Below are 18,218 nucleotides of genomic sequence, written 5' to 3' on the forward strand. Positions count from 1 at the left end.
AACAAACAATAATAGTACAAACAATAATAGTACAAACAATAGTACGCAAGTATAAACACCATGGGACCACGCAGCAGTCATACCACTCAGGAAGGAGAAGCGTTCTGTCTCCTAGAGATGAACGTATTTTGGTGTGAAAAGTGCAAATCAATCCCAGAACAACAGCAAAGGACCGTGTGAAGATGCTGGAGGAAACAGGTACAAAGGTGTCTATATCCACAGTAAAACGAGTCCTATATCGACATAACCTGAAAGGCCGCTCAGCAAGGAAGAAGCCACTGCTCCAAAACCGCCATAAAACAGTCAGACAACGGTTTGCAACTGCACATGGTGACAAAGATCGTACTTTTTGGAGAAATGTCCTCGGGTCTGATGAAACAAAAATAGAACTGTTTGGCCATAATGACCATCGTTATGTTTGGAGGAAAAAGGGGGAGGCTTGCAAGCTGAAGAACACCACCCCAACCGTGAAGCACGGGGGTGGCAGCATCATGTTGTGGGGGTGCTTTGCTGCAGGAGGGACTGGTGCACTTCACAAAACAGATGGCAACATGAGGCATGAAAATTATGTGGATATATTGAAGCAACATCTCAAGACATCAGTCAGGAAGTTAAAGCTTGGTCGCAAATGGGTCTTCCAAATGGACAATGACCCCAAGCATACTTCCAAAGTTGTGGCAAAATGGCTTAAGGACAACAAAGTCAAAGTATTGGAGTGGCCATCACAAAGCCCTGACCTCAAACCTATAGAACATTTGTGGGCAGAACTGGAAAAGCATGTGCGAGCAAGGAGGCCTACAAACCTGACTCAGTTACACCAGCTCTGTCAGGAGGAATGGGCCAAAATTCACCCAACTTATTGTGGGAAGCTTGTGGAAGGCTACCCAAAACATTTGACCCAAGTTAAACAATTTAAAGGCAATGCTACCAAATACTAATTGAGTGTATGTAAACTTATGACCCACTGGGAATGTGATGAAAGAAATAAAAGCGGAAATAAATAATTCTCTCTACTATTATTCTGACATTTCACATTCTTAAAATAAAGTGGTGATCCTAACTGACCTAAGACAGGGGATTTTTACTAGGATTAAATGTCAGGAATTGTGAAAAACTGAGTTTAAATATATGTAAACTTCTGACTTCAGCTGTAAACGCAACATTGTAAAGTGTTGGTCCCGTGGTTCATGAGCTGAAATTAAAGATCCCAGAAATGTTCCATACGCACAAAAAGCAAATTTCTCTCAAATTTGTTTACAATTTTTTGTGCACAAAGATAATCCATCCACCTGACAGTTGTGGCATATCAATTGTAACAAATAATTTTACAATATGTTATTGGGATCATTTCTGGAGATGGAAATGATATTTTATGTCCTTTTAAAAAGTCACCACTTAGCTTCTCAGTCCTTCTACAGTACAGTAACCTCAGTGTCTACGGAAAGTAGACACTAAAATTAGTCACCCCCTTTGTGATTATTCACCCCCTTATTCCACGTTTTGTTACAGCCTTATTCTAAAATGGATACAATTATTTATTTCCTCTACACACAATACCCCAAGAACACAAGTGGCAGAAGTTTGGAACCACCAAGGCTCTTCCTAGAGCTGACCGCCAAACTGAACAATCCGGGGAGAAAGGCCTTGGTCAGGGAGGTGACCAAGAACCCGATGGTCACTCTGACAGAGCTCCAGAGTTCCTCTGTGGAGATGGGAGAACCTTCCAGAAGGACAACCAGCTCAGCAGCATTCCACCAATCAGGCCTTTATGGTAGAGTGGCCAGACTGAAGCCACTCCTCGGTAAAAGGCACATGACAGCCCGCTTGGGGTTTGCCAAAAGGCACCTAAAGGACTCTCAGACCATGAGAAACAAGGTTATCTGGTCTGATGAAACCAAGATTGAACTCTTTGGCCTGAATGCCAAGCGTCACGTCTGGAGGAAACCTGGCACCATCCCTACGGTGAAGCATGGTAGTGGCAGCATCATACTGTGGGGATGTTTTTCAGTGGCAAATACTGGGAGGCTAGTCAGGATCGATGGAAAGATGAACGGAGAAAAGTACAGCGATCCTTGATTAAAAACCTGCTCCAGAGCGCTCAGGACCTCAGACTGGGGCGAAGGTTCACCTTCCAGCAGGACAACGACCCTAAGCACACAGCCAAGATAATGCAGGAGTGGCTTTCAGGACAAGTCCCTGAATGTTCTTGAGTGGCCCAGCCAGAGCCCGGAATTGAAGCTGATCGAACATCTCTGGAGAGACATGAAAATAGCTGTGCAGCTACTCTCCCCATCCAGCCTGACAGAGCTATGATTTGCGGAGAAGAATGGGAGAAACTCCCCAAATACAGGTGTGCCAAAGCATCATACCCAAGAAGACTTGAGGCTGCAATTGCTGCCAAAGGTGCTTCAATGAAGTACTGAGTAAAGAGTCTGAATATTTATGTAAACACCTGTTTTTTGCTTTGTCATTATGGGGGTATTATGTGTTGATTGATGAGGGAGGGGAAATAGCTATTTAATCAAGTTTAGAATAAGACTGTAACATAAGAAATTGTGGAAAAAGTCAAGGGGTCTGAATACTTTCCAAATGCACTGTAAACTGTGTCTGGGGAATACACTGACCTCACCGTCTGTCTGGGTCTGCTCTGCCCATCTAGTCTGTCCCCACTAACCGGCTGTCTGTCTCTCTGTCTGTCTGGGTCTGCTCTGCCCATCTAGTCTGTCCCCACTAACCGGCTGTCTGTCTGGGTCTGCTCTGCCCATCTAGTCTGTCCCCACTAACCGGCTGTCTGTCTCTCTGTCTGTCTGGGTCTGCTCTGCCCATCTAGTCTGTCCCCACTAACCGGCTGTCTGTCTCTCTGTCTGTCTGGGTCTGCTCTGCCCATCTAGTCTGTCCCCACTAACCGGCTGTCTGTCTGGGTCTGCTCTGCCCATCTAGTCTGTCCCCACTAACCGGCTGTCTGTCTGTCTGTTTCTTCTGTCCTGTCTGTCCTGTCTGTCCTGTCTGTCTGTCTGTCCTGTCTGTCCTGTCTGTCCTGTCTGTCTGTCTGTCTGTTTCTTCTGTCCTGTCTGTCCTGTCTGTCCTGTCTGTTCTGTCCTGTCTGTTCTGTCCTGTCTGTCCTGTCTGTCTGTCCTGTCTGTCTGTCCTGTCTGTCTGTCTGTCTGTCTGTCTGTCTCCAGTCAGCCAGAAATCCTATACTGAGTAAAGCTTCTCTCAATAACTTCACTACCTCCCCTGCTACCTGGCAGACACAGCTGCCTGCCTGCCTCCCTCCCTCCCTCCCTCCCTCCCTGGCAGACACAGCTGCCTGCCTGCCTGCCTCCCTCCCTCCCTCCCTCCCTGGCAGACACAGCTGTCTGTCTGAAGTCTCCAGTCAGCCAGAAATCCTATACTGAGTACAGCTTCACTCCAACGGCAGACTGAGCTGTAGAGACGTGACCAGAATTACAAAAAGATCTAAAGGACTTTTCATTTTGACGTGAAGCTTCTTTTAATCCGTTTTGTCCAGTGGTGTAAAAGTAACTAGGTAAAAAATACTTTAAATCGCTATTTAAGTAGTATCCGATTGAGCTGATCTGTTCGGCTCTCCAACACAACGGCCAAGCCGGTCTCTTCAGTCACGCTTCAATCTTTTGAAGTGATGTGAAGCAGGGACACTTCACTTGAGAGTGGAAGCTATGTGACTGAGAGAGTGGAAGCTATGTAACTGAGAGAGTGGAAGCTATGTGACTGAGAGAGTGGAAGCTATGTGACTGAGAGAGTGGAAGCTATGTGACTGAGAGAGTGGAAGCTATGTGACTGAGAGAGTGGAAGCTATGTGACTGAGAGAGTGGAAGCTATGTGACTGAGAGAGTGGAAGCTATGTGACTGAGAGAGGGGAAGCTATGTGACTGAGAGTGGAAGCTATGTGACTAAGGTGGCTGAGAGTGGAAGCTATGTGACTAAGGTGGCTGAGAGTAAGAAGCTATGTGACTAAGATGGCAGAGAGTGGAAGCTATGTGACTGTGGCTGAGAGAGTGGAAGCTATGTGACTGAGAGAGTGGAAGCTATGTGACTAAGATGGCTGAGAGTGGAAGCTATGTGACTAAGATGGCTGAGAGTGGAAGCTATGTGACTGAGAGAGTGGAAACTATGTGACTAAGATGGCTGAGAGTGGAAGCTATGTGACTGAGAGAGTGGAAGTTGTGTGACTGAGAGAGTGGAAGCTATGTGACTGAGAGAGTGGAAGCTATGTGACTGAGAGAGTGGAAGCTATGTGACTGAGAGAGTGGAAGCTATGTGACTAAGATGGCTGAGAGTGGAAGCTATGTGACTGAGAGAGTGGAAGCTATGTGACTGAGAGAGTAGAAGCTATGTGACTGAGAGAGTGGAAGCTATGTGACTGAGAGAGTGGAAGCTATGTGACTAAGATGGCTGAGAGTGGAAGTTGTGTGACTGAGAGAGTGGAAGTTGTGTGACTGAGAGAGTGGAAGTTGTGTGACTGAGAGAGTGGATGTTGTGTGACTGAGAGAGTGGAAGCTATGTGACTGAGAGAGTGGAAGCTATGTGACTGAGAGAGTGGAAGCTATGTGACTAAGATGGCTGAGAGTGGAAGCTGTGTGACTGAGACTGAGAGAGTGGAAGTTGTGTGACTGAGAGAGTGGAAGTTGTGTGACTGAGAGAGTGGAAGTTGTGTGACTGAGAGAGTGGAAGTTGTGTGACTGAGAGAGTGGAAGCTGTGTGACTGAGAGAGTGGAAGCTATGTGACTGAGAGAGTGGAAGCTATGTGACTGAGAGAGTGGAAGTTGTGTGACTGAGAGAGTGGAAGCAATGTGACTGAGAGAGTGGAAGCTATGTGACTGAGAGAGTGGAAGTTGTGTGACTGAGAGAGTGGAAGCTATGTGACTGAGAGAGTGGAAGTTGTGTGACTGAGACTGAGGTTTGTTTGAGCTGTTTAATAAAACAGGAAAACTACAATGACTAAAATAGAACTACAATGACTAACATAGAACTACAATGACTAAAATAGAACTACAATGACTAAAATAGAACTACAATGACTAAAATAGAACTACAATGACTGAAATAGAACTACAATGACTAACATAGAACTACAATGACTAACATAGAACTACAATGACTAACATAGAACTACAATGACTAACATAGAACTACAATGACTAACAGAACTACAATGTCTGAAATAGAACTACAATGACTAACATAGAACTACAATGACTAAAATAGAACTACAATGTCTGAAATAGAACTACAATGTCTGAAATAGAACTACAATGACTAAAATAGAACTACAATGACTAACATAGAACTACAATGTCTGAAATAGAACTACAATGACTAAAATAGAACTACAATGACTAAAATAGAACTACAATGACTAACATAGAACTACAATGACTAAAATAGAACTACAATGACTAAAATAGAACTACAATGACTGAAATAGAACTACAATGACTGAAATAGAACTACAATGACTGAAATAGAACTACAATGACTAAAATAGAACTACAATGACTAACATAGAACTACAATGACTAACATAGAACTACAATGACTAACATAGAACTACAATGACTAACATAGAACTACAATGACTAACATAGAACTACAATGACTAAAATAGAACTTAAACGACTTTGACTAAAGCTAGGCTCGTCAAACTGATATGAACTGAAACTAAGAAGGATACAATGACTAAAATGGGACTAAGATTAAAAGGTATTTTAGTCATAAAGTCTAAAATCGGTGACAAAATTAACAGTGTTATACAGACACTTGGGTGAATCGGAGAGAGAGAGAGGGGGAGGTTGGAGAGGGAGGTTGGAGAGGGAGGGAGGAGGAGAGGGGGGAGGAGAGGGAGAGGGAGAGAGAGAGGAAAGGAGAGACGGAGGGAGGGCCCAAAATGAACCACAGGGTGGATAGGGGTACAGGAGTGTATGAGTGATGTCATTTCATGTCTTGTTAGTGGATTGCCGACACCAGTGTACAAAGTGTTCAGTGTGTGGAGCTGTACAGTGTGCATGGACTGCTCAAAGGCTGACTTGTTTAAACATGATTTAGGATATTCTGGTTTGGAAACCACTAAAATATCTTCTCTTACCCGGAGAAAGCTGGAGGGGAAGGACAGGGAGGGAGGGAGGGACAGGGAGGGAGGGAGGGACGGACGGACAGGGAGGGAGGGAGGGAGGGAGAGAGGGAGAGAGGGAGGGAGGGAGGGAGAAGCTTCATGAATATGCCTTTCTCGACGGCCGAAATTAGAATTTTAAACAATGTAAAATATTATAACATCAGAAACACCTCTCTCTTTTCCTCCCCCTTTTTTTCTCTCTTTCTTTCTCTCTCTCTCTTTTCCTCTCTCTCTCTTTTCCTCCCTCCCTCTCCCTCTCTCTCTCTCTCCTCTCTCTCTCCTTTCCCATCTCTCTCTCTCCTTTCCTCTCTTCTCTCCCTGTCCCTCCCTCGCTCCGAGCCCGGTTCAGATGGCTCAGATGTTAACTGTTACCAACTCCTCTAAAGCACAATACATACAGTACCAGTCAAAAGTGTGGACACACCTACTCATTCTACATTGTAGAATAACTGTGAAGACATGAAAACTATGAAATAACACGTATGGAATCATGTAGTGACCAAAAAAGTGTTTAACAAATCTAAATATATTTTATATTTGAGATTCTTCAAAGCAGCCATCCGTTGTCTTGTTGAACAGCGTTGGACCTAGACAGCATAGATTTTCAAGTCAAATTGTTTTGTTGGTGAAACTTCGTTAAATCTGTCAAATCCACGATGGGCTCCCAGCACTATACCTAAAGCGAACATTGCCATTGACACATTAAGAGATATCCCACGACGTATTGTTTTACAAATTACAATCTACACCTCCATTAGGCTGATAAAAAAATAAAATCCTGATCATTCTGTTGAATGATTTTCAATGTGAGCGTCATTTTTTAAATTTATTATACAGGCTACACTACTTTCTCCTTCTGAACTTCTAACGCTAGTGGGAGGAGTGTGGCTTCATGACAATGATCACAAGAGAGGTTTTTTACAGATGTAACGTAGTTAGACACTGCAAACACATCAGATATGCGGGTTGTGGGCTAACGCTGGTTAATGCTTGATCTGATTAAATCTAGACGTCGTCTTGGCAACTCCAGTGTATTGTTTGTTTTACATTTAAAAAAAATTATATATATATTTTTTTAACCTTTTTTATTTAACTAGGCAAGTCATATTTGGCCGTGTGTTTTCAGTTATTATTGAGCTAAAATATTAATTTGTCTCCCAGTGTCTGTTGAAAATGGCTGTCCCTTACCAAAATTATTATTATTTTTTAAATAAAATCTTAGTCGACCGAGAGTCATCTTTTCTTTCAACCAATCGTAAAACGTATTTTTTTGCCGCTGGTTTCGGACACCAACTGTATGGTGTTTCCTCCGACACACTGGTGCGGCTGGTTTCGGGCACCAACTGTATGGTGTTTCCTCCGACACACTGGTGCGGCTGGTTTCGGGCACCAACTGTATGGTGCTTCCTCTGACACACTGGTGCGGCTGGTTTCGGACACCAACTGTATGGTGCTTCCTCTGACACACTGGTGCGGCTGGTTTCGGTCACCAACTGTATGGTGTTTCCTCTGACACACTGGTGCGGCTGGTTTCGGGCACCAACTGTATGGTGTTTCCTCTGACACACTGGTGCGGCTGGTTTCGGTCACCAACTGTATGGTGTTTTCTCTGACACACTGGTGCGGCTGGTTTCGGTCACCAACTGTATGGTGTTTCCTCTGACACATTGGTGCGGCTGGTTTCGGACACCAACTGTATGGTGTTTCCTCTGACACATTGGTGCGGCTGGTTTCCAGGTTAAGTGAGCAGTGTGTCAAGAAGCAGTGCGGCTTGGCAGGGCCCAAATACAGGTGTGCCAAGCTTGTAGTGTCATACCCAAGAAGACTGGCTGTAATCGCTGCCAAAGGTGCTTCAACAAAGTACTGAGTGAAGAGTTTGAATCATTATGTACATGTGATATTTATGTAATACATTTTTCCCTTTTCAAGTGGTTATCGAAAGAGAGAGCTGGAAATATTTTTCAAAATACCACGAGGAACTATTTTCATTCTCAATGGTTTCTAAAAAAAACAGACGTTTGTTTACTTGCTGTTTGAGGTGAAGAAAACATTACAGTGACTCTGGGTGTATTGATACACACCGTCCACAGTGTGATGAATAACTTCACCGTCATCAAAGGGATATTCAATGAATATGAATTGTTTTCATTTGCCAGGCATTGGAAAACCTCCTTGATCTTTGTGGTTGAATCTGTGTTTGAAATTCACTGTTTATTTATTTTACCTTTATTTAACTAGGCAAGTCAGTTAAGAACAACTTCTTTTTTTCAATGACGGCCTAGGAACAGTGGGTTAACTGCCTTGTTCAGGGGAACAGTGGGTTAACTGCCTTGTTCAGGGGAACAGTGGGTTAACTGCCTTGTTCAGGTGAACAGTGGGTTAACTGCCTTGTTCAGGGGAACAGTGGGTTAACTGCCTTGTTCAGGGGAACAGTGGGTTAACTGCCTTGTTCAGGGGAACAGTGGGTTAACTGCCTTGTTCAGGGGAACAGTGGGTTAACTGCCTTGTTCAGGGGAACAGTGGGTTAACTGCCTTGTTCAGGGGAACAGTGGGTTAACTGCCTTGTTCAGGGGAACAGTGGGTTAACTGCCTTGTTCAGGGGAACAGTGGGTTAACTGCCTTGTTCAGGAGAACAGTGGGTTAACTGCCTTGTTCAGGGGAACAGTGGGTTAACTGCCTTGTTCAGGGGAACAGTGGGTTAACTGCCTTGTTCAGGGGAACAGTGGGTTAACTGCCTTGTTCAGGGGAACAGTGGGTTAACTGCCTTGTTCAGGGGAACAGTGGGTTAACTGCCTTGTTCAGGGGAACAGTGGGTTAACTGCCTTGTTCAGGGGAACAGTGGGTTAACTGCCTTGTTCAGGGGAACAGTGGGTTAACTGCCTTGTTCAGGGGAACAGTGGGTTAACTGCCTTGTTCAGGGGCAGAACGACAGATTTGTACCTTGTCAGCTCGGGGGATTGAACTTGCAACCTTCCGGTTACTAGTCCAACGCTCTAACCACTAGGCTACTCTGCCCCCCCCCCTGTTCCCTGCCTCCCACCCCCCCTGTTCCCTGCCTCCCCCCTGTTCAATTGAGGGACCTTACAGATAATTGTATGTGAGGGGTACAGAGATGAGGTAGTCATTCAACCATCATGTTAAACACATTATTGTACACAGAAAGTCCATGGGACTTATGATGTGACTTGTTAAGCCCATTTTTACTCCTGAACCTATGTAGGTTTGCCATAACAACGAGGTTGAATACTTATTGACTCGAGACATTTCAGTATTTTCATTTAATATGTATTTGTAAAAAAAAATCCACTTTGACATTATGGGGTATTTGTTTGTGTGTGTGTTTGTGTGTGTGTGTGTGTTGGCCAGTGACAAAATCTCAATGCCATACCGGACCCCCCATGTTTGTCCATGAAGTGGGTTTCCATGTCCGAGCAGCCGCCCACAAGGGTTAGTTAATGATATCTATAGGGTCAGGGTTAGTTAATGATAGCTATAGGGTCAGAGTTAGTTAATGATAGCTATAGGGTCAGGGTTAGTTAATGATAGCTATAGGGTCAGGGTTAGTTAATGATAGCTATAGGGTCAGGGTTAGTTAATGATAGCTATAGGGTCAGGGGTAGTTAATGATAGCTATAGGGTCAGGGTTAGTTAATGATAGCTATAGGGTCAGGGTTAGTTAATGATAGCTATAGGGTCAGGGTTAGTTAATGATAGCTATAGGGTCAGGGGTAGTTAATTATGGCTATAGGGTCAGGGTTAGTTAATGATAGCTATAGGGTCAGTGTTAGTTAATGATGGCTATAGGGTCAGGGTTAGTTAATGATAGCTATAGGGTCCGGGTTAGTTAATGATGGCTATAGGGTCAGGGTTAGTTAATGATAGCTATAGGGTCAGGGTTAGTTAATGATAGCTATAGGGTCAGGGGTAGTTAATTATGGCTATAGGGTCAGGGTTAGTTAATGATAGCTATAGGGTCAGTGTTAGTTAATGATGGCTATAGGGTCAGGGTTAGTTAATGATGGCTATAGGGTCAGGGTTAGTTAATGATAGCTATAGGGTCAGTGTTAGTTAATGATGGCTATAGGGTCAGGGGTAGTTAATGATGGCTATAGGGTTAGTTAATGATAGCTATAGGGTCAGGGTTAGTTAATGATAGCTATAGTGTCAGGGGTAGTTAATGATAGCTATAGGGTCAGGGTTAGTTAATGATAGCTATAGGGTCAGTGTTAGTTAATGATGGCTATAGGGTCAGGGGTAGTTAATTATGGCTATAGGGTTAGTTAATGATGGCTATAGGGTTCGGGTTAGTTAATGATAGCTATAGGGTCAGGGTTAGTTAATGATAACTATAGGGTCAGGGTTAGTTAATGATGGCTATAGGGTCAGTGTTAGTTAATGATGGCTATAGGGTCAGGGGTAGTTAATGATGGCTATAGGGTTAGTTAATGATAGCTATAGGGTCAGGGTTAGTTAATGATAGCTATAGGGTCAGGGTTAGTTAATGATGGCTATAGGGTCCGGGTTAGTTAATGATAGCTATAGGGTCAGGGTTAGTTAATGATAACTATAGGGTCAGGGTTAGTTAATGATGGCTATAGGGTCCGGGTTAGTTAATGATAGCTATAGGGTCAGGGTTAGTTAATGATAACTATAGGGTCAGGGTTAGTTAATGATAGCTATAGGGTCAGGGTTGGTTAATGAAGGCTATAGGGTCAGGGTTAGTTAATGATGGCTATAGGGTCAGGGTTAGTTAATGATGGCTATAGGGTCAGGGTTAGTTAATGATGGCTATAGGGTCAGGGTTAGTTAATGATGGCTATAGGGTCAGGGTTAGTTAATGATGGCTATAGGGTCAGGGTTAGTTAATGATAGCTATAGGGTCCGGGTTAGTTAATGATGGCTATAGGGTCAGGGTTAGTTAATGATAGCTATAGGGTCAGGGTTAGTTAATGATAGCTATAGGGTCAGGGTTAGTTAATGATAGCTATAGGGTCAGGGTTAGTTAATGATAGCTATAGGGTCAGGGTTAGTAAATGATAGCTATAGGGTCAGGGGTAGTTAATGATGGCTATAGGGTTAGTTAATGATGGCTATAGGGTCAGGGTTAGTTAATGATAGCTATAGGGTCCGGGTTAGTTAATGATGGCTATAGGGTCAGGGTTAGTTAATGATAGCTATAGGGTCAGGGTTAGTTAATGATGGCTATAGGGTCAGGGGTAGTTAATTATGGCTATAGGGTCAGTGTTAGTTAATGATGGCTATAGGGTCAGGGTTAGTTAATGATAGCTATAGGGTCAGGGTTAGTTAATGATGGCTATAGGGTCAGGGTTAGTTAATGATAGCTATAGGGTCAGTGTTAGTTAATGATGGCTATAGGGTCAGGGGTAGTTAATGATGGCTATAGGGTTAGTTAATGATAGCTATAGGGTCAGGGTTAGTTAATGATAGCTATAGTGTCAGGGGTAGTTAATGATAGCTATAGGGTCAGGGTTAGTTAATGATAGCTATAGGGTCAGTGTTAGTTAATGATGGCTATAGGGTCAGGGGTAGTTAATTATGGCTATAGGGTCAGGGTTAGTTAATGATAGCTATAGGGTCAGGGTTAGTTAATGATGGCTATAGGGTCAGGGGTAGTTAATGATGGCTATAGGGTTAGTTAATGATAGCTATAGGGTCAGGGTTAGTTAATGATAGCTATAGGGTCAGGGTTAGTTAATGATGGCTATAGGGTTCGGGTTAGTTAATGATAGCTATAGGGTCAGGGTTAGTTAATGATAACTATAGGGTCAGGGTTAGTTAATGATGGCTATAGGGTCAGGGGTAGTTAATGATGGCTATAGGGTTAGTTAATGATAGCTATAGGGTCAGGGTTAGTTAATGATAGCTATAAGGTTAGTGTATAGCAGTATATAGGGTCAGGGGTCGTTAATGATAGCTATAAGGTTAGTGTATAGCAGTATATAGGGTCAGGGTTAGTTAATGATAGCTATAGGGTCAGGGTTAGTTAATGATAGCTATAAGGTTAGTGTATAGCAGTATATAGGGTCAGGGGTCGTTAATGATAGCTATAAGGTTAGTGTATAGCAGTATATAGGGTCAGGGTTAGTTAATGATAGCTATAGGGTCAGGGTTAGTTAATGATAGCTATAGGGTCAGGGTTAGTTAATGATAGCTATAGGGTCAGGGTTAGTTAATGATAGCTATAGGGTCAGGGTTAGTTAATGATAGCTATAGGGTCAGGGTTAGTTAATGATAGCTATAGGGTTAGTTAATGATAGCTATAGGGTCAGGGGTAGTTAATGATAGCTATAGGTTAGTGTATAGCAGTATATAGGTTAGTGTATAGCAGTGTATACAGTATATTAAAAGTTGTTTTGATTCAGGGATATATTTTTTTTGAAGCGAGTCCATGACTCATGACATATTTTTGGGGTTTATTATCATTTCATATAATATGGATAGGGAAATACATATTTCTCTAACAAACTAATTGAGATGGTCGTTGCCTGACCCAGAATAAAGTTCTGACCTGCTGAGTTCCGTGTCTGTCTCGTGTTCTAGTTCTGACCTGCTGAGTTCCGTGTGCTGGTCTCGTGTTCTAGTTCTGACCTGCTGAGTTCCGTGTGCTGGTCTCGTGTTCTAGTTCTGACCTGCTGAGTTCCGTGTGCTGGTCTCGTGTTCTAGTTCTGACCTGCTGAGTTCCGTGTGCTGGTCTCGTGTTCTAGTTCTGACCTGCTGAGCCAAATATCCACATGAAGATGGAAGTTGCATCTTTGTTCTAGAATTCACAGCATGTTTCTAACGTGTCTGTAGCATAAAGCCTCACAGAGGAAAGCGTACTTGTAGATTGCTTCATATAACCAGGATCCATTTTTTTTTTTTACCTTCAAATGTTTAAGCTAACGAGGGGTGTATTTTTTGCTCTTTTTGTTTTTTCAATCAAGGGGTACAGCCTACCCCCCCCCCCCCCACCCCCCCCCCCCCCCCACACACACACACCCCCTGAAATCGAAAGCACTGCCTTTTAGCAGACCGGTATGAATGGTATCGATGTGTGAGTGTAGTTATCTCTCATCCTGCTTAATGTCATGTGTTTGTTTGTATTGTTTATTGTTGTTTTCGTGTGTTTGTTAATCCAGGAAGTGGGTTACCACCACCACTCCGCAGCCATGAGTTCCCAGAACAGATACGCTAGCAGCATGTGTGAGTATTACACCTCCCGTCTTGAAACCTCTTAAGTGTAAAGTCCCCAAATATTTGGGGACCGTATCGTTATGATTTATTCCATTCAGTCTGGTATGAGAACAGTAGCCCCTGTCTGCAAGAGCAGGTTGTCTGCGGAAAGCTAAGTATCTTGGCTATTGATCTGTGCCTTCAAAATCTTTGGTGTGATTTACTACCATATATGGGCATACATAAGCCGTTGACCTAATTCCAAGATGGCTGCTACTGTACATCTAGCCTATTGCCATGCTATCTGATGATGTATGACTTAATGGCAACATCAAATGTCCACTGAGTGACTATATCTTTGCGCATAAAGAATATGACGTTGCCTGCTTACGCGCTGTAGGCATCCATTACGCAGGGGGATTGGCTACGATGGCACCTTGATAGTCTTGTAGCCAATGAGATAAGCTTTCCAGGGATATGCAGTTGACCTGGGTGGGACAAAGCAAGGCCAAGAACATTTTATGCGTTTCTACCTGACTCCGAGACGAGACGCACAGAGCACGCTACATTACATTGTCAACAGATTTCATCCAGATTTTATAACTTTATTATAAAAGCTTCTCAAGGAGGGTAGAAAAATAATAATATCTACTAAGAATATCGAACTGGAACCTAAAAAGAGGATTCCGAATCGGGCCGACGAAGATTGCGTTCTAGAAGGATTGGATCCACTTTCAGATCTGTAAGTAAATTATTTTCATGACTTTATATAGTTAATTTACAATATGTATTTAGTTTATTATAAGTAAATTTATTTTCATGGCTTTATAAAGCTAATTTACTATATGTATTTATTTTATTATAAGTAAATTATTTTCATGGCTTTATAAAGCTAATTTACAATATGTATTTAGTTTATTATAAGTAAATTATTTTCATGACTTTATAAAGTTAATTTACTATATGTATTTAGTTTATTATAAGTTGTCTGCTTTTTGTGCTTTGGATTTAGTTTACATAGGCCTATGTAACAAGTCATTTCAATGTTATATCATTCCCAAGTAGTTATTGTCTGTTTCTTCATATTAGTTCACTGTTTTCTCGTCTAAGTTTTATCCTTGTATCTTTGGAGAGGCCACTAAACTCTCATGGCCATTGTTTTATTTGTGGTTCTTACCTCTGTGTGTGTGTGTGTGTGTGTGTGTGTGTGTGTGTGTGTGTGTGTGTGTGTGTGTGTGTGTGTGTGTGTGTGCGACAGTGATGTCGTTTAGTAAATTGAATCAACTGTAATTCCGTATGTCTTTATAACAGTATATCTCTTTATTTTATTCACCACAGGAGGATGCAGAGGATTTGGATGATGCCTTTTGGGAGCCACCCCTCCTTAGCAAGCGCCCCCCTGCCGGTCAAGGCCTTCACCCCTCCTTAGCAAGCGCCCCCCTGCCGGTCAAGGCCTTCACCCCTCCTTAGCAAGCGCCCCCCTGCCGGTCAAGGCCTTCACCCCTCCTTAGCAAGCGCCCCCCTGCCGGTCAAGGCCTTCACCCCTCCTTAGCAAGCGCCCCCACCGGTCAAGGCCTTCACCCCTCCTTAGCAAGCGCCCCCCTGCCGGTCAAGGCCTTCACCCCTCCTTAGCAAGCGCCCCCCTGCCGGTCAAGGCCTTCACCCCTCCTTAGCAAGCGCCCCCGCCGGTCAAGGTCTTTTACCCTCCTTAGCAAGCGCCCCCACCGGTCAAGGCCTTCACCCCTCCTTAGCAAGCGCCCCCCTGCCGGTCAAGGCCTTCACCCCTCCTTAGCAAGCGCCCCCCTGCCGGTCAAGGCCTTCACCCCTCCTTAGCAAGCGCCCCCACCGGTCAAGGCCTTCACCCCTCCTTAGCAAGCGCCCCCCTGCCGGTCAAGGCCTTCACCCCTCCTTAGCAAGCGCCCCCCTGCCGGTCAAGGCCTTCACCCCTCCTTAGCAAGCGCCCCCGCCGGTCAAGGTCTTTTACCCTCCTTAGCAAGCGCCCCCACCGGTCAAGGCCTTCACCCCTCCTTAGCAAGCGCCCCCCTGCCGGTCAAGGCCTTCACCCCTCCTTAGCAAGCGCCCCCCTGCCGGTCAAGGCCTTCACCCCTCCTTAGCAAGCGCCCCCCTGCCGGTCCAGGCCTTCACCCCTCCTTAGCAAGCGCCCCCCTGCCGGTCAAGGCCTTCACCCCTCCTTAGCAAGCGCCCCCCTGCCGGTCAAGGCCTTCACCCCTCCTTAGCAAGCGCCCCCCTGCCGGTCAAGGCCTTCACCCCTCCTTAGCAAGCGCCCCCCTGCCGGTCAAGGCCTTCACCCCTCCTTAGCAAGCGCCCCCCTGCCGGTCCAGGCCTTCACCCCTCCTTAGCAAGCGCCCCCCTGCCGGTCAAGGCCTTCACCCCTCCTTAGCAAGCGCCCCCCTGCCGGTCAAGGCCTTCACCCCTCCTTAGCAAGCGCCCCCCTGCCGGTCAAGGCCTTCACCCCTCCTTAGCAAGCGCCCCCGCCGGTCAAGGTCTTCACCCCTCCTTAGCAAGCGCCCCCGCCGGTCAAGGTCTTCACCCCCCACTGCTATGTCAAGACCTCTTGAAAAATAAAATAAGGGCTTGTGGCACCATTCCTCCTAACAGAACCGGTTTCACCAAGACATGACAAAGACAGAGGAGATGGGGACCATTCCTCCTAACAGAACCGGTTTCCCCAAGACATGACAAAGACAGAGGAGATGGGGACCATTCCTCCTAACAGAACCGGTTTCCCCAAGACCAAGGTAAACAACGTGACAAAGACAGATGAGAGGGGGACCATTCCTCCTGACAGAAACGGTTTCACCAAGACATGACAAAGACAGAGGAGATGGGGGCCATATGTTGGATCAGGACTAACAAGCTGCTGTTTGTGAATTGGAAGGACACTAGGGGAGTAACCATGCTCACCCACACAGCATAAGACATTCAATAACAACCATGTCCCAAGGAGGGTGAAAAATGCCAATGGGGCACGGGTGAGGAAGAACGTCCCCGTTCCTGTTTCTGTGAAGGACTACAATGCCAGCATAGGGGGTGTCGACCGATCTGATGCTCTGATAGGCTACTACCAGGTCTTCCACCAGACCAGGAAGTGGTACCACTTTGTGTTTTCATTCTCCACAAACAGATGGGCGAAAGCAAAAGGTCAAACCCTTCTCTCCCAGTTGGCCTTCAGAGAGCAACTGGTGTTGGAAATGGCTGAATTTGGGATCCCAAAGCAACCTCACAACCATCTCACAAGACACCCCCCCCCCCCCCCCCCCCCCCCCCCCCACTCCCCACTCAAGGTGGGGAACGCCACTATCCAACACACATGCCAAAAGACTAAAGGGAAAACTGCAAGTATTGAAAAGGGAAAATGATCTTCTGTCCGAAATGTCAGTTCTCTTTTTGTTTCCTGGTCAGAGAGAGACTTGCTTCAAAGACTATCACGACATGCACAAGCTATGGTGAACGTGATATCTAATCATCTATACCTGGGATGGAAAACAAACACGAACGCCATTTTGTAAATAGTTCAGCTTATTTCTTTTGTTGTACCTTTTTTTAGTGAAGGACACGGGGTGTAACCGAGTTTGAGTTTGATAAGATGTTCTATATATATATTTTTATGCACAGTACCACTTATGAAATAACACATATGGAATCATGTATTAACCAAAACAGGTGTTAAACAAATCAAAATATATGTTTATATTTGAGAAGATAGCCCTATTTGGTAAAAGACCAAGTCCATATTACGGCAAGAACAGCTCAAATAAGCAAAGAGAAACGACAGTCCATCATTACTTTAACACATGAAGGTCAGTCAATGCGGAACATTTCAAGAACTTTGAACATTTCTTCAAGTGTAGTCGCAAAAAACAAGCGCTGTGATGAAACGGTCTCTCATGAGGACCGCCAGAGGAAATGAAGACCCAGAGTTACCTCTGCTGCAGAGGATAAGTTCATTAGAGTTACCAGCCTCAGAAATTGCAGCCCAAATAAATGCTTCAGAGTTCAAGTAACAGACACATCTCAACATCAACTGTTCAGGGGAGACTGTGTGAATCAGGCCTTCATGGTCGAATTGCTGCAAAGAAACCACTGCTAAAGGACACCAATAAGAAGAAGAGACTTGCTTGGGCCAAGAAACACGAGCAATGGACATTAGACTGGTGGAAATCTGTCCTTTGGTCTGATTTCAGATTTTTGGTTCCAACCACCGTGTCTTTGTGAGATGCAGAGTAGGTTAACGGATGATCTCCGAATGTGTGGTTCCCACCGTGAAGCATGGTGAGGTGTGATGGTGTGGGGGTGCTTTGCTGGCGACACTGTCTGTGATTTATTTAGAATTCAAGGCACACTTAACCAGCATGGCTACCACAGCATTCTGCAGTGATACACCATCCCATCTGGTTTGCTCTTAGTGGGACTATCATTTGTTTTTCAACAGGACAATGACCCAAAACACACCTCCAGGCTGTGTACGGCTTTTTGACCAATAAGGAGAGTGATGGAGTGCTGCATCAGATGACCGGGCCTCCACAATCACCTGACCTCAACCTAATGGAGACGGTTTGGGATGAGTTGGACCGCAGAGTGGAGGAAAACCAGGCAACAAGTGCTCAGCATATGTGGGAACTCCTTCAAGACTGCTGGAAAAGCATTCCTCGTGTAGCTGGTTGAGAGAATGCCAAGAGTGTGCAATGCTGTCATCAAGGCAAAGGATGGCTACTTTGAATAATTTGTTGAACACTTTTTTTGGTTACTACATGATTCCATATGTGGTATTTCATAGTTTTGATGTCAATACATTGGATATGCCTAGGCTAAACGTTCAGGCACAATTGGATATCCCCTGTATGTCCCCCGACACCACTACAATGTTTGAGAGCTGTTGGTGGTCTACGAG

At 44.7% G+C, this 18,218-nt stretch overlaps 1 protein-coding gene across 3 annotated transcripts in view; it reads left to right on the forward strand.

The window, feature by feature from the left end:
- ppp1r13l (protein phosphatase 1, regulatory subunit 13 like) overlaps positions 1-18,218 on the forward strand; it is a 62,866-nt gene that overhangs the window by 22,434 nt on the left and 22,214 nt on the right. For all 3 annotated transcript variants that reach the window (XM_036961980.1, XM_036961981.1, XM_036961984.1), the window contains one exon: positions 13,273-13,336. In XM_036961980.1, coding sequence (XP_036817875.1) covers positions 13,303-13,336 — 34 coding nt within the window. In that variant the 5' untranslated portion in view covers positions 13,273-13,302. The remainder of the gene's footprint in view (positions 1-13,272; positions 13,337-18,218) is intronic.

Source organism: Oncorhynchus mykiss, chromosome 24, assembly GCF_013265735.2.
Source record: "Oncorhynchus mykiss isolate Arlee chromosome 24, USDA_OmykA_1.1, whole genome shotgun sequence".
Classification (NCBI taxonomy): Eukaryota; Metazoa; Chordata; class Actinopteri; order Salmoniformes; family Salmonidae; genus Oncorhynchus; species Oncorhynchus mykiss.